This window comes from Erpetoichthys calabaricus, chromosome 4, assembly GCF_900747795.2.
Source record: "Erpetoichthys calabaricus chromosome 4, fErpCal1.3, whole genome shotgun sequence".
In the NCBI taxonomy this organism is placed as follows: domain Eukaryota; kingdom Metazoa; phylum Chordata; class Cladistia; order Polypteriformes; family Polypteridae; genus Erpetoichthys; species Erpetoichthys calabaricus.
In genome coordinates this window covers 1,149,884-1,165,139 of record NC_041397.2, presented here as the reverse complement: position 1 = coordinate 1,165,139, position 15,256 = coordinate 1,149,884, and the positions used below count along the sequence as shown (strand labels likewise).

Here is a 15,256-nt window from a genome sequence, read left to right as displayed (position 1 = left end):
GAGACTTACTTATTATCGGCACAAACAACATACGATGTTTTAATGATTTCTCAGACCTAAATATTACTTTTGGTCTACAAGAATACATTTAAACATACAAAGTCTCAGCGTCCTTGACCATCGGTCATTTATCAGCCCAGAATGCATTACTTGACGTCCTGCTCCCTACTATTGGGTGGAGCTCTCACCCTCAGCCTTAATAAACCTCACAGCACAAAGCGTATGGCAAACCTCTTGGGTGCACCAGGTGCTCAAAGAAATCAACCTTATTACTTCAGTCACTCTGTAGACATTAAGACAAAGCAGAGAAAGTTAAAAGCAGCACGGTATTTATTACAGGAATAATAGTAATACCAGTAGAGAAAAGCGTAAAAGAAAATGTGGATAGCAAAGTCTGGATATATATATATATATATATATATACAGTGGTGTGAAAAACTATTTGCCCCCTTCCTGATTTCTTATTCTTTTGCATGTTTGTCACACAAAATGTTTCTCATCATCAAACACATTTAACCATTAGTCAAATATAACACAAGTAAACACAAAATGCAGTTTTTAAATGATGGTGTTTATTATTTAGGGAGAAAAAAAATCCAAACCTACATGGCCCTGTGTGAAAAAGTAATTGCCCCCTTGTTAAAAAATAACCTAACTGTGGTGTATCACACCGGAGTTCAATTTCCGTAGCCACCCCCAGGCCTGATTACTGCCACACCTGTTTCAATCAAGAAATCACTTAAATAGGAGCTGCCTGACACAGAGAAGTAGACCAAAAGCACCTCAAAAGCTAGACATCATGCCAAGATCCAAAGAAATTCAGGAACAAATGAGAACAGAAGTAATTGAGATCTATCAGTCTGGTAAAGGTTATAAAGCCATTTCTAAAGCTTTGGGACTCCAGCGAACCACAGTGAGAGCCATTATCCACAAATGGCAAAAACATGGAACAGTGGTGAACCTTCCCAGGAGTGGCCGGCCGACCAAAATTACCCCAAGAGCGCAGAGACGACTCATCCGAGAGGTCACAAAAGACACCAGGACAACGTCTAAAGAACTGCAGGCCTCACTTGCCTCAATTAGGGTCAGTGTTCACGACTCCACCATAAGAAAGAGACTGGGCAAAAACGGCCTGCATGGCAGATTTCCAAGACACAAACCACTGTTAAGCAAAAAGAACATTAGGGCTTGTCTCAATTTTGCTAAGAAACATCTCAATGATTGCCAAGACTTTTGGGAAAATACCTTGTGGACTGATGAGTCAAAAGTTGAACTTTTTGGAAGGCAAATGTCCCGTTACATCTGGCGTAAAAGGAACACAGCATTTCAGAAAAAGAACATCATACCAACAGTAAAATATGGTGGTGGTAGTGTGATGGTCTGGGGTTGTTTTGCTGCTTCAGGACCTGGAAGGCTTGCTGTGATAGATGGAACCATGAATTCTACTGTCTACCAAAAAATCCTGAAGGAGAATGTCCGGCCATCTGTTCGTCAACTCAAACTGAAGCGATCTTGGGTGCTGCAACAGGACAATGACCCAAAACACACCAGCAAATCCACCTCTGAATGGCTGAAGAAAAACAAAATGAAGACTTTGGAGTGGCCTAGTCAAAGTCCTGACCTGAATCCAATTGAGATGCTATGGTATGACCTTAAAAAGGCGGTTCATGCTAGAAAACCCTCAAATAAAGCTGAATTACAACAATTTTGCAAAGATGAGTGGGCCAAAATTCCTCCAGAGCGCTGTAAAAGACTCATTGCAAGTTATCGCAAACGCTTGATTGCAGTTATTGCTGCTAAGGGTGGCCCAACCAGTTATTAGGTTCAGGGGGCAATTACTTTTTCACACAGGGCCATGTAGGTTTGGATTTTTTTTTCTCCCTAAATAATAAACACCATCATTTACAAACTGCATTTTGTGTTTACTTGTGTTATATTTGACTAATGGTTAAATGTGTTTGATGATCAGAAACATTTTGTGTGACAAACATGCAAAAGAATAAGAAATCAGGAAGGGGGCAAATAGTTTTTCACACCACTGTATACTGTATAAGTCTTTAGAAAAAGCTTACGAAAAAGTTAAAAGATGACAAAGACGAATGTTGCAGGGCGGCTTGTGATCACAGCACTCGTAGTTGTTCATTAGGTGCTTTGCTGACGATCAGATGGAAACGGACGCACGTTACTGGCGTCCTCTTCTGACGTCTGTTCTTCTCTTCCTCTGATGTCGCTCTCCAGACGAGGCCTGTTTATTATAAAATTCTACCAGGAGGTTTCACAACACGTGATTATTAGATATTCTGATTGACTGGCTGGCTGTTGGTATGAGGAGTGAATTCACTCCTCTGTTTTCCCAAACAATAAACTTTTTTTGATGTTGCGTAGTACCCACTGGCATGTCTTCCTCTCCCAGGCTTTTTAATAACTTGTTGTCCCAGATGCCCAACCTTCCCCAGGTTATAAAGTCATCGATGGCCTGAGGCATCACCATGTCTTCCTCTTTTTGTCTGAACGAGTGTTTTAAAAGTGAGGTACAATTCGGGAGGAGGATATGCTTTGGTGTGTTCCGTGTTTAAGTTCATCCTGTGTTGTCTTGAGCAAAATAAAATGAAAATATGGACCACAATTTACAGATTTTGTACCCCACAACATTCTGCTACTCAGTTTGCCCTTCTTCCATTTGGCAATTCTTGACGCCGCTGTGCTCCTGAGGAGATGGTTTGATCTCCAATCTCCGCCTCACTATAATTTGATTTTGCGGGTCTGCAGAGGGGTCCTGACATGCGGTGTGAACTGCTGGACCTTCAACACTCCGGTCCACGTGTGCCTTTCTAAATGATGTCCAGTCACTTCAGTTGGCCACAGGTCAGTCATGTTCTGGACACATCTGAAGAGGATTAAAGCATCTGAGCACAAGTTGGGGTCTGGATACTTCAAGGAAGGATTGGATTCAGGTTTTGATCTTTAATGAATCTGCAAACCTTTCTGGTCACAGGTTGTCATTCTGGGTTATTGAGTGTGGATGGACATATCCGTTTAAAGTGAAATCTGCAACACGTAAGAATAAAGTCTAATAAAGGACATTACATGTATGTAATAAACCTTCTCATATGCAGGTTATACCGGACCCCCAGAAGTTTTGCTACAAAACAGCAAATGTGCAGATAAGTGAAAAGCAAGGGAGAGTCCCCTTTACCGTTTTAAAGCCACAGGACTTGAGGAGACATACAAGGGGAAGTTCCACCATCACCGTCACAGTCAGACATGACAAGGGTGGCCTTTACTGTAGCTGGCCATTTTATGGCACTTCGAGTTCTCGGTCATCCTGGCACAGATTAGCGGTTTTGCAGCAGCAGCTCTTTAGGGATGACGCCTGGCATGGCTCGTGATTCTGCTTTACTCACTTTGGACTGCACTTGGCGTCGCCCGTGGCGTGCCATTGTCTTCCTCAGCGTGATGTTTGACCCTTTGCTGTGTCCTTCACAACTTCATACTTCAGCTTAGACGCTGAATTTTCCATCTTGAAGTAACGGTGACTGCTCTTCCTCAGTGTCCCCAGTCTGGGCTCAGTCACTGGCACTGAGTGTAAGCTCGGAGGGCTGACGTCCACCTCCACGGCTCCATGGAGAGGGGTTTTCTTGCGTCTCGGCTGACGTGTCGGCTCACCTCGGGTTCACATCACAGTTATTGGCTGCAGTGCAGCTGCTCTTCACTTCAGTATTCACTGCCTCTCTGCTCACCTAAAGCCTGGAACAATGGGGCAGTGCCCGCTTTGCCCGTCTCGTAATTGTGAATTCATTTATGTCATTACTTTTGAATTTTAGCCTCGTCTTTATCATTTCTGTTGTTCATTGACGCTGCCATTTTGTGGCTGTCACATGACTGCCTGTTGCTGGAAACACAATGGCAGATGTCACGCCATGTGACGTCTCTGATGACTCAAAGGCTGGCGTGCTGTGCTTACTGATGTCTGACATTGCAGATCAGCGCTAAAATGAACCAAATGCTTTCTGCAGCGTACATGTGAATTCAATTTTGGGCTTTGCTGAGAGATAAAGAAATCATTTGAGAACTTACAAATGGTGGGCAAACGGTCCGTCTGTCCTGTCATTTGCATTTTGTGACCTCCGTTTGGAATCCATAAAGTGCCCGTCTGTTACTCCGCATCAGTGCATTGCCACACGTAAAGGAGACAAAGCGGCCACAGCTCTGACAGTCGCAGACCCCCTCGGTCCCCCACAGTCCAGCCATCACCTTCTTGAAGGTTCTTGAGAATTTCAACAAAGTGCCAGGTTGGTGGCCTCCTGTGACGTACTTTGTGGGTCCCATTGTGTCCTTTGCTTGTCATCTTCAAACATTAAAAGCCACAGAGTGGTCCATGTGGACAGTTATTGGGGTTCAAGTCTTGAAGTCAAATGAGAGCCCCCAGGTGCCCTTCATCATGCACTTAATAATGGTGCCCACCAAGCAGCCATGTGTGCCCGGTCCTGTCCAGTTCCTGGGGGTCTCTAGTAATCCGCTGACATTGCTTGGTAAAATGGAGGTGCTGACCTCTTCAGCACCTAGAGACCCCAGCACTTCTCTGATGCCCCCTGAATTTCTTCTACTTTTCTTTTCCAGTGTCGGTCAACGCCAGCTGCTCTGCCTCACCCGCGCTCTGCTCAGAAAGACCAAAGTCCTCATCCTGGATGAGGCGACGGCCTCAATTGACCTGGAGACCGACAACTTGGTCCAGATGACCATCCGGAAGACGTTCTCAGACTGCACCATACTGACCATCGCCCACCGCCTGCATACCATCATGGATTCTGACAGGTAACTCGTCTCACTTGATGCCTCTGTTTCCACCCCAGTAAGCTTTTCATATGAGCTCAGTAATGTGAGCCGAGTGGCGTAAGGCTGGCACAGGCCTGGCATTGTCCATAATTTAATGGAAGAACCTCCAGCGGTGCCTGGGTTTTCCACCCAAGCGGCACTGTGGGTAAATAGCAGATGCCACCAGCTTTACTGGTGCAATGAGTGACACTGAAGGAGGCAGAGGAGTGGAGCCTGCATAAAGATAGATAGATAGATAGATAGATAGATACTATATTAATCCCAAGGGGAAATTCCCATACTCCAGCAGCAGCATACTGATAATAACAATATTAAATTAAAGAGTGATAACAATGCAGGTGTACAGACAGACAGTAACTTTGTATAATGTTAACGTTTACCCCCCCTGGGTGGAATTGAAGAGTCACATAGTGTGGGTGAGGAACGATCTCCTCAGTGTGTCAGTGGAGCAGGATAGTGACAGCAGTCTGTCTCTGAAGCTGCTCCTCTGTCTGGAGATGATCCTGTTCAGTGGATGCAGTGGATTCTCTATGATTGACAGGAGTCTGCTCAGCGCCCGTCGCTCTGCCACGGATGTCAGACTATCCAGCTCCGTGCCAACAATAGAGCCTGCCTTCCTCACCAGTTTGTCCAGGCGTGAGGTGTCCTTCTTCTTTATGCTGCCTCCCCAGCACACCACTGTGTAGAAGAGGGTGCTCGCCACAACCATCTGGTAGAACATCTGCAGCTTCTTATTGCAGATGTTGAAGGACGCCAGCCTTCTAAGGAAGTATAGTCGGCTCTGTCCTTTCTTGCACAGAGCATCAGTATTGGCAGTCCAGTCCAGTTTATCATCCAGCTGCACTCCCAGGTATTTCTAGGTCTGCACCCTCTACGCACAGTCACCTCTGATGATCACGGGGTCCATGAGGGGCCTGGGCCTCCTAAAATCCACCACCAGCTCTTTAGTTTTGCTGGTGTTCAGGTGTAGGTGGTTTGAGTCGCACCATTTAACAAAGTCCTTGATTAGGTTCCTATACTCCTCCTCCTGCCCACTCCTGATGCGGCCCACCATAGCAGTGTCGTCAGTGAACTTTTGCACGTGGCAGGACTCCGAGTTGTATTGGAAGTCCGATGGCTGAACAGGACCAGAGAAAGTCCAGTCTCCTGTGGCCCTCCTGTGCTGCTGACCACAATGTCAGACCTGCAGTTCCCAAGACGCACATACTGATGGGAGCAGCCGAGGGCACCGGGATTTCCAAAAAGCACTGCTGACCCCAGAAGAAGCCCTCCGGTGGGGATTTAAAGGTCATTGCCAGCCAGCAGCCATCGAGTCCGGAGATGAGCTAAGTAAAGGATTGGCTGGCAGGGTGGCAGTGCAGCCAGAGGGCAGAGGGAGAGAGTCGGAGCAGCAAGGTGCCCAGTGAAGAGGTGAGAAGGGATCGGTGCCCAGCAGTCACCATGGTCATCTGTGGTGTCAGTCACCTGTGCTCTTGTCCTCCCTTTGACTGTCCCACCCTTTTGCCTGATGCCTCCCATGCCCTATGGCTTTGGCATAACTTTGTAGAGAGCGCCAGAGACATGCAGTGAAGAGGTCGACACACACTGGCAGCCCTGAAACTTCAATTGAAAACCCAAAGTGAACTTTTGGGCTCCAGGGCCTCCCTCTGCGCTGCGACTGGTGGTCAGGCAGGCGACATGTGACGGAGGAGCTCAGGCAGCTGAGGTGGGCCGTCTGGTCAGCCCGGGGTGCTTCTCTGCCCTTGGCATTATGGCACTGGGTGGCACTGCAGAGGAAGGGTGGCAGGTGACGAGTTAGTTGGACCTGATGGTGAGGAATTCAGTGGACGACATGACTGCCAGTGCTGCTGTACTGATAGACAGATAGAGGCTTAGATGGAAAAGGCACTCTGAAAATACGAAAAGCTTTAGATTATTAGATCAGAGAAACTTTACTGATGCACACAAGTCACAGAACAAATAATAAATGAAATAAAATAAAGAGTACATCCTGATAGCAGTGGGCAGTAAAGACCCCCGGAGGCTCTTCTTAGCACACCATAGTGCTGCAATGAGCCTATGGCTAAAAGACAGTGCCACCTAGCGGCCACGGAGGGGATTTATTTATGATGGCTTCCAGTTTTGCTGCCATCCTCTTTTCCACACCTGTGTATCCAGGGCACCCCCCTGTGATGGCGCAGGTTTCCTGGTAAGTTTGTTCAGGCTTTGTGCTTCTTTTGAGCTCAGGGGGCTTCACCAGGAGACCACAGCACAGAACGCCACACTGGCCACACAGGCTACTCTGGACTGGTAGATCATCTCCAGCTGCTTGCTGCACACATCAAAAGACCTGAGGGTCTCCTTAGCAAGCCCAGTCTGCTCTGACCCTTCTTGTCCAGTGCCACCGTGCTGTCACACCAGTCCAGTTTGATGTTCATGTGAACCCCCCTGGTACTTGTAGCATAGAATGGGCGTGAAAGACGCTATATAATAGGTCAGCACATTGACATGGGAGATGCTGTACAACAGACTGGTTAGACTGGAAAGCATTCTGTTAGTTAATGAGAGATACAGTAGATACAAAGGAGAAGTGCCGTCAGACAGATGGAAGTGAAAGGCGCTATATGACAGCTAGTTAGCACTTTTTACAGAAGCTCAAGAGATGGAAGCAACGACGACAGCAACCCCCTCACACATCCAGAAGAATCACAAAAAGTAGAAAAGTGGTCTGATTGGACTAATAAGGGCGCCGCCCAGTGAGGCGCTATAAAGGCGCATTGCCGTAAGTCAGGTGTCCCTTCACACACGTCTGCTGAAGTCCTCCCTGCTGGTGTGTCACAGAGAGGATGTGCAGCGTTGTTCATAATGGCACTCAGCTCTGTTTTAATGTTCTCCTTTGCTACGACCTCTGGGGGTCCAGAGAGCGTCCCATAACTGAGCCTGCCTTACTGCAGGGAGATTCACTCGAAAGAAGCCCCCGATATTCTGTTGTAGCTCCCGTTAGGATGAAGCAATCTGAACCAAACGATCCGCTCTCCACCCTGACGTCTGTGGAATCGATTACTTTACATGCGATGCTGGAAGTGGTTTCTGTTTTCTGTCAGACAGATTTCGACACGGCGCTCTGTGTTAAAAAAAGAAAAGAGGTTTACTGACCTCAGCAGTGACATTCATGTGACTCTGGTGACTCTTCCTATGAAGTCAGTAGACAGATTGGTAAAGCGGGGGGGGGGGGGGTCATGAGGTCACTTTAAAGGGGTGTGTGGCGCTCCTGATATCTCTACAAAGGGACGAAGGTCCAAGTCTTTAGAGTCCTGGTGCATCCTGTTTGTGAGACATGGACGCTAGCCAGTGACTTGTGATGAAGACTGGACTCCTTCATCACTGTGTCTCTTCAGAGAATCCTTGGGTACCGTTGATTTGACTTTGTGTTGCTCCTGGAGTCCTGAATGAGGCACATGACCTGCATGGTGAGGGGGCGTCAGTTACGGCACTACGGCCACGTGATGCGATTACCCGAGGGTGATCCGGCTCGTAAGATCCTCATTGTTGGGGACCCGAGTGGCTGGACCAGGCCAAGGGGTCGCCCACGTGACACCTGACTGTGGCAGGGTCATTTCCGGAGGGTGGGACTGGACCGCGTGTCTGCCTGGGGGGTTGCCAACCGGGATCCCGAGCTGTTTCGACATGTAGTGGGTGCAGCAACGCGCTGTACCAGTGCCCGCTCCCCAACTTGACTTGACTTGACTTGCTCCATGTTCCTGAACGTATCAGCAAGCGTCTCAGGGGGGCATAGCAGCAATTTCACGTTAGATGTTTTCCTTCAGGGTGGCACAGTGGGTAGCACTGCTGTCTCGCAGTTAGGTGACCTGTCTGGGTTCACTTCCCGGGTCCTCCCTGTGTGGAGTTTGCATGTTCTCTCCATGTCTGTGTGGGTTTCCTCCCACAGTCCAAAGACATGCAGGTCAGGTGCATTGGCAATTCTAAATTGTCCCTAGTGGGTGTGTGTGTGTGTGCCCTGCGGTGGGCTGGCGCCCTGCCCGGGGTTTGTTTCCTGCCTTGCGCCCCCTGTGTTGGCTGGGATTGGCTCCAGCAGACCCCCATGACCCTGTAGTTAGGATATAGTGGGTTGGATAATAGATGGATGTTTCCCTTCAAATCTTCCACAGTGCGAGGCTTGTTCCAGTGAGCAGACCCCAAAGTAAGAAGTCTGGTGGTGTCTGATCCGGTTTCAAAGCCCCTTTGAAATGACTCTGTTGCCGAAGAAGGACTCCATTTCTGCCAGGCCCCTTGACGATGTGTGACACGTCGCTCCATCTTGCTGATTCTGACATCACTTAAACGAATTGGTGGCCCAGTAGGTTGACACCATGAAGACGCGCTGCTCAATACGGTACACCACCATCCTGACTGAGTGAAGGGGTGCGGGCGGTGGGCACCCAGAAGTGTCTGTCCGGCGTCTACCTCATCGCTTAGACGCAGGGGCACCCCGGCTTGTTCGAAGCTCCATACACTGAGGAGCACATTTCACGTTGTTTCGTTCAGATTGCTTCGTCCTAGCGAGTCATTACAGAATATTCAATCCGCCCTGTACTTAGCTTGCTCATTCGGTGGTCTGCTCTTGAAATGATGTCACCAGCCCAGCACACCACACTGGCCATCGCAGAGCTGTCAAGGATGTCACTTCTCACATTAAAGGACTGCAGTGTTCTGTGACCAGTCCAGCCTGTCATTGATGTGGACCCCCAAGTACACGTAGTAGGAGGGGACCACCTCCGCGTTCAGCTGATAAATACATCAACAGAAAGGCACCGCGTTAATAATATTAATAGTCGATAAGGCGCTATAGAGAACCTCAGAAAGGCTTTTGTCACATGCTGTTCTGTTGCTGCCTCGTGTCGCCCCACTTCACTTCACTTCACTTCGTGTTCTTCCTCATCACACAACACTCAACACCCAGAATGACGAAGTGAAAACGGCAAAAATAAAATAAAGAAAATAACTGAAATCTCCCATCGACGTGAGCTCTCCGACCTTCTGCTCCCAGCCTGGGGTCTTCTCAAGTCCAACACCACGAGCTTGACACCCCTGGGGTTGCTTGTTTGTTTTTTTCCTCTCCAGCTCTGTCAGCGGTGATGGGGACCACCGGTCTGTCCAGAGATGAGTGGTGGGGTCTCTCAAGGACGCGCCCAGAGTTGTCCCTAAGCCACTCCTGCCTTGTCTTTGCTTTGTGGGGTCTCGAGCACTCTGAGCAGCTTTTCACTGAGGACACCTCGGCGCTTTGCTCTGTTCAGCTTAGTCTCCTGCTGCTGCCACCACCGAGCGTCACCACTAACCATGTGACCAGAGAGTCTCACAGGCTGAGGGTCCTTTTCACAAAGTGCCAGGGGGCTTCAGTGTGGGCAGTCAGCCATAACGCTCGGCTCAGTGGTGGGTGTCCTTCTGGACGTCTGTCCCCTCTCTGCACAGGTTCTATGGACCGTCTCTTACCGAGGCCGGTGTGTGAAGTCTGGCCAGTCTGTCAGGAGTCAGTGGTTGTTTCCACGGAGGCCACTGTGCTCTGGGGGACCCTCAGTGCTGCCACCTTCCCCGTATATCAGTGTCGTGACACAATCCTGTCTCTGAGCTCGTCACTTGGCTTGTGCTCTCCTTCTGTGGACAGGCGTGTGTCAGTCCAGCCAGTCAAGGTGTGGGGCTGAGGAGATGGCTCTGCATGCTTGTGTCTCTGTGACACTTCAGTGCCTTTATTTGGAATTAATTTGAAAAAATTCCTGAAATATTCGATGTTTTTGCTTTGCCGTTCCGGGGTTTCAGGTGTTTGTTGATGTGAGCAAAGAAATGAGTTAGCGTAAGAGTGTGACAAAAGTGGAGACTTCATTCAGAAATGTCAGAAATATAAATAGATATGAAATCAATATAGAGTCGAGGAAAACGATATGAAAGGCGCTATAAACTAGACTAACACGGGGAGTAGCTGAGAAAGGCACTACAGCCATCCATCCATCCATCCATTATCCAACCCGCTATATGCTAACTACAGGGTCACGGGGTCTGCTGGAGCCAATCCAGCCAACACAGGGCGCCAGGCAGGAAACACACCCCGGGCAGGGCGCCAGCCCACTGCAGAAGGCACTATATAATACTCTCAAACATGTAAGTGTGACGTCACACACCACGACTGTGCCGTCCAGTCTGCCCCACCCCCCCCAGGCCACACCTTCTCGTTGTCCCACCGCCATTGTAGCCTGACGCTCGTCTTCATGCTTTGATTTTTCTCGCCACCTCTGACTGCGCCCCCTGACTCCACTGACGTGTCGTTTCGTTTCTTTGGCAGGGTGCTGGTGTTGGACTCAGGCAGAGTCGTCGAGTTTGATTCTCCGGAAAATCTCCTCGAGAAAGGCGGCGTTTTCTACCACATGGTTTCTGAAGCGGGAATCATTCAGAACGGCAAAGCCAAGACGACAAATCGGCGACGCTGAGAGACGAGCAGCCACAGGCGTCTCCTTAATGGGAGCCTTCTGTCTGTCTGTCTCATTCTTTCTTTCTTTCTTTCTCTTTCTTTCTTTCTTTCTTTCTTTCTTTCTTTCTTTCTTTCTTTCTTTCTTTCTTTCTTTCTTTCCATCTTGTAGGTTTGATATTTTTGTAAAGATGAAGATTCTTATTCACATTTTTGGGAGTCAGATTTTTGTACTTTCCCTCGATGACAGACATTGGTCCTTAAACGATCCTCCTGCTTTTATTATTTTTGTAAATTTCCTTCAAATAGGATTGTAAACTTGTGATAGAAAGTATTTTGTTAATGTGAGCCGTGCGGGTGTGTCTCCGCTAATAAAGAGTCGACAAGCGCAGTGCGCCGCCTGCCATTACAATTCGACACGACTCGTTTTTTTGCCCTGACGCCTTTTCGCCGACTCTGCTCGTTTTTCCTCCCGCTGTCTCCGTGTCTCAAATCCCAGGACGCTCTTCATCCGCTCACTCACAGCAGACAGTCGCGTGTGAAATCGCACAGCTCTCCTCACTCCTGTCCAGATGCCACCGTCACCTAAAGCTGTCGTAGCCCACTGTCCCCTTTACACCTCAGCAGGAGATCTGGAGAAGGACAATCATGGAGACACTTGGGCTCTAAATGTGGCTTCACCAGCGCACAGCCTGGCACACGGCCGGGCACAGCACAACTCCGACTACGAGGGAGGATTGGAGTCACAGCCGCAGGTAGACGCCCCTTCACAGGACTCTCCAGTCTTCCTCAGCTCCTTCCATGTGGCTGCAGTCTGCCGCATATTTTCTACCTCCAATGCCAGGACCCTACCTGAGACTCGCCAATGGGCTTTAGCGGTGGAGCCGTGCTGCCTTCAACCCCCCGAGGGTCTCCACCCCTTTGGTTATTCTGCACACCCCTGAGTAACTTGTCAGGTCCGCTGATGTCCTGATGTGTCTGCACCAAGCAGCAGCTTCATCTCTCACAGCTGCCTTCATCTTCCTCCTGACTGTCCGACTGTGAACTTCCATTTCAAAGGGCATTCAGGTGGAATTACCGTATATACTCGCATATAAGTCACGTATCCTAAAATGAGACCCAGACTTATACGCCAGTGTCACAGACTCCACTCTGAGCCATAGTGAGTTTTGGGGCAGCCACAAAGTGTTACACAGCACTGATGTGCACACAACAGAACTGAGGGGATACGGAAAAGGGGAAGACAGGAAGTGAGGTCACAGGGGTCGGGCTCACAAGGGTCTTCAGCCATAGGCTCGAGCCCAGACGTGACATCACTGGGGCCGGAGCCAGCAAGGTGGTCTTCCATAGGATCAGGTGGAATCTCCCGTGGATGGTCTGCAGGAAAGGGAGACAAAGAGTCAGTGCCCTCTGCCACATCCCGGTCTGACTCAGAACTGCCCTCACTCAAGCCCTGTGTGACGATGCCCGCATCGAATGTTGTTGCTGCAGTGCACTTCCTGATTTCTTTCGCCACTTCAATGATGTTTAATTTAAAAGCAGCTTCGTATTTCCTTCTGATTGAACGCTATGACCTGAGCTTGGTGACATGGCGCATTATTAGAAGATGGGGACACTGCGGGTCATAAAGGGCTGGACTCGGTCAGTGACAAGACTTGGGTAGGCTGTGGCATTTAAACGATGCTCAGTTGGTACTAAAGGGCACAGTGCGTGCCAAGATAATATCAATCACACCATCACGCACCACCAGCAGCAGCAGCAGCCTGAACTGTTGGTGGACTCCTGCTTTCATGTTGCTGACCCCACCATCTGAATGTCACAGCAGAAATCGAGACTCACCAGACCAGGTGACGTTGTTCCAGTCTTCTGTAGTCTAATTTTGGTGAGCCCCATGTGAATTGTCACTTCAGTTGGCTGGTCTTACTGACAGGAGTGTCACCCGAGGTGGTCTCCACCTGCTTCAAGGTTTGCCGTGTTGTGTGTTCAGAGCTGCTCTTCTGCACACCTCGCTTGTAACGAGTGCTCATTGGAGTTCCTGTCACCTTTCTGTCTGCTCACACCAGTCTGGCCATTCTCCTCTGACCGCTGGCATCAACAAGGCCTTACTGCCCACAGACCTGCCCCCCTACCTGATGTTTTCCCTTCTCTGTAAACCCCCCAGAGATGGCTGTGTGTGAAAATCCCAGCAGATCAGCAGTTTGTGAAATCCTCAAGCACCAGCCATGTCACATTCAAAGTCACGTCAGCCCCCTTTCTGATGCCCACTTTGAACTTCAGCAGGTGGTCTTGACAATCTCTACACGCCGAGCTGCTGCCCTGTGATTGGCTGATCAGATACTTGTGTTAATAAGCGGGTGGCCGGCAGGCTGAGACCACATCTGGAGTGTCATGTGCAGTTCTGGTCACCGCAGCACAGCAGGAGCATCATGGGACTTGAGGACACGTACTGAATGTCCTACTGTGACCGAAGGAAACTGTTAAGTCTCGAGCAGAGCAGACTGCGTGGTGACCTCATCCAGATCTCCAAAATTCTCAAAGACTTCAATAAAGGAGACAAAAGGGCGAGAACACCAATGGAAATGAAAGGAAAGAGCATTTAGGAGTGAAACTCAAACACAAAGCATTGTGGGAATCGGAACAAACTACCGAGACATGAAGACGAAGCAGAAGCCCCGAGAGCCTTTAAGGACGAGTGGAGCAAACGAGTGACAAATGGACTGATGGAGCTCTTTCTGTTGGCCTTGTGCTCAAATAACGGTGCCCGGGCGATGCCAGGTACAGGGGGTTCACAGATTCCTCCAGCGCTGCTGAACTCTGCCCGGGTCAACCGCAATTGCTGAGTGAAGTTTTTTCCAAACTCAGGAGGTTTATGAGGACGGCCGTCTGATCTTCTGACTAAGGAACATTTAGCTGTAAAACCCAAGGCTGGCAGCCCCGACTTTTCTTTTTCTGTTACTGAGAGCCCCTAATACCATCATTTGTCGTTGAACTTCACACTTTGGAGTCCTCAGAATGTTCCATTTCTTTGCTGAAAGCCTAATGGTGGTCTGTGGCACAGACAGTCACTTCTGGGGGCTTCCTGAATGTTGGACCCACCACTGGCACCATAACATGGAGGGATGATTTGCTTTGACGTGCTGTGAACGCCCGCTTGGTGACTCGGGTTACCAGATTTGGTGGGACTTATCAGGACAATCCGTAGGGGGCCATGGGGTCCTCTCTGATCATCCGACGTCATCAACGATCGCCGAGTTATTTTTTCCCAGGTTTGTGAGTGTAATGAGGCCCTGAAGTTACATCTAAGTGTCCAATGAAATGAAAAATGCCAAAGTAAGTCTGGGCGCCAACTTGGAGTTGGTCCCTTTTGACCGACTGCCCACCATAAGCTCTGTGGCTGGGGGTCTTCATTCCAACCAGTCCCCCTCTCAGCCCACCCTTCTTACTCGGTTTACTTGTCTGTCCTCCAAATATTTCTCAGAATTTCCTAAATGTTTGGATTCTTCACCGCAGATTCCATTTTCTTTCTAATTTGCCCTTCTCTTCTCAGTTGTGCCCAGCGATTAGCGGGGAGCAGCACAGATGTGGGTGAAGAGTCGAGGGGGGCAGAGACTTCATGGCCTCATCTTCTTATTAAGAAAGAAAAGAGCAGGCAGATTGGCACAGGCCTGAGGTCACGGCCCCCTTTAGCATTTGGATACGATGGGGAGGGCAAACCCTACGGGAGGAGGAGGAGGAGGAGGAGGAGGAGGAATTAGGAAGCTAAAACATTTGTAGGTTTGGGAAAAATACAAATGTGCCACCCTGGAGGAGCTGGGCTAGCTGTGCCACCTGAATGGCCTGCAGGTGCCAATGCCTCAGGCTACCAGTAGTGACAAGGACACGAGCAAAACCGGAGAAGGATGGAGTGGCTCTCGGTGGCCCCATTCCCTTTTTGGGGGTTCTCTTACAGTGGCCTCTCCAGGTCACCTGTTGTCACTGTCATTT

General features: G+C 49.2%; 1 protein-coding gene across 1 annotated transcript in view; it reads left to right on the top strand.

The window, feature by feature from the left end:
• Positions 1–11,689, top strand: part of LOC114641454 (multidrug resistance-associated protein 1-like) — a 164,176-nt gene extending 152,487 nt beyond the window's left edge. The window contains exons 28-29 of the mRNA XM_028790484.2: positions 4,621–4,815; positions 11,150–11,689. Of these exons, the coding sequence (XP_028646317.2) occupies positions 4,621–4,815; positions 11,150–11,294 (340 nt within the window). The 3' untranslated portion in view covers positions 11,295–11,689. The remainder of the gene's footprint in view (positions 1–4,620; positions 4,816–11,149) is intronic.
• The last annotated feature ends 3,567 nt before the right edge of the window (positions 11,690–15,256 follow it).